Raw genomic sequence first — 716 nt, 5'->3', positions numbered from 1 at the left:
GAGAGCTTCTCCCGTGGCAGGATCTCAAAATTCCATGCTTGTTCCTTTGCCAGGGTCACTTCGGCAAGGTGAGCCTCTATTGCTACGACCCCACCAACGACGGGACGGGGGAAATGGTGGCCGTCAAATCGCTGAAATCCGGCTGCAGCCAGCAGCTGCTGACCAGTTGGAAGCGGGAAATCGAGATCCTCAAGACGCTTTATCACGAAAACATCGTCAAATACAAGGGGTGCTGCAGCGAGCAGGGTAAGGGGACGCGTGGTGGCTTTGGGGACGGCCACGGGGCGGTCGCTGTCTCTCCCCGTGCGAGATTTTTTTCCCCCCTCCCCACCCTCAGCGGCCCAAATTTGCGTTGTCCGACCCCCGGCGCTGCTGCAGAGACGCTGAAACCCCAATTCCCCGCGGTTTTTGGTGGCTGGTAGCAGGGTGGGGGATCCCGTTCCTGGGAGATGGCTGGGGTTTGGGGTGTCTCTGGGTTGTTCCCCACCCCCCTGCTGAAGTTCACACGCTGCCTTCCTCTTCCTCCTCCTCCTCCTCCTCCAGGAGAGAAGATCGTGCAGCTGATCATGGAGTACGTGCCCCTCGGCAGCCTGCGCGACTACTTGCCCAAGCACAACGTCAGCCTGGCCCACATCCTGCTCTTCGCCCAGCAGATCTGCGAGGTAAAACCGAAACCTTCCCGGCTTCTCCTGGGGGGCCTCCCCCCCCCCCCCCCA

General features: G+C 61.2%; 1 protein-coding gene across 1 annotated transcript; it reads left to right on the top strand.

Moving 5' to 3' along the window:
* Positions 1-53: 53 nt before the first annotated feature.
* LOC118453181 (non-receptor tyrosine-protein kinase TYK2-like) lies at positions 54-662 on the top strand (the record flags this gene model as incomplete). The annotated part of the gene is made up of 2 exons (XM_035902762.1): positions 54-246; positions 544-662. Coding segments are annotated over 2 exons (312 nt in total), but the record flags the coding sequence as incomplete, so codon positions are not given.
* Between the last annotated feature and the right edge of the window lie 54 nt (positions 663-716).

The sequence above is a fragment of the Egretta garzetta genome, unplaced genomic scaffold, assembly GCF_000687185.1.
Source record: "Egretta garzetta isolate BGI_Z169 unplaced genomic scaffold, ASM68718v1 C8380247, whole genome shotgun sequence".
In the NCBI taxonomy this organism is placed as follows: Eukaryota; Metazoa; Chordata; class Aves; order Pelecaniformes; family Ardeidae; genus Egretta; species Egretta garzetta.
Note: the sequence above shows the minus strand (reverse complement) of the source record. Positions and strands in the feature narration are given on the sequence as shown.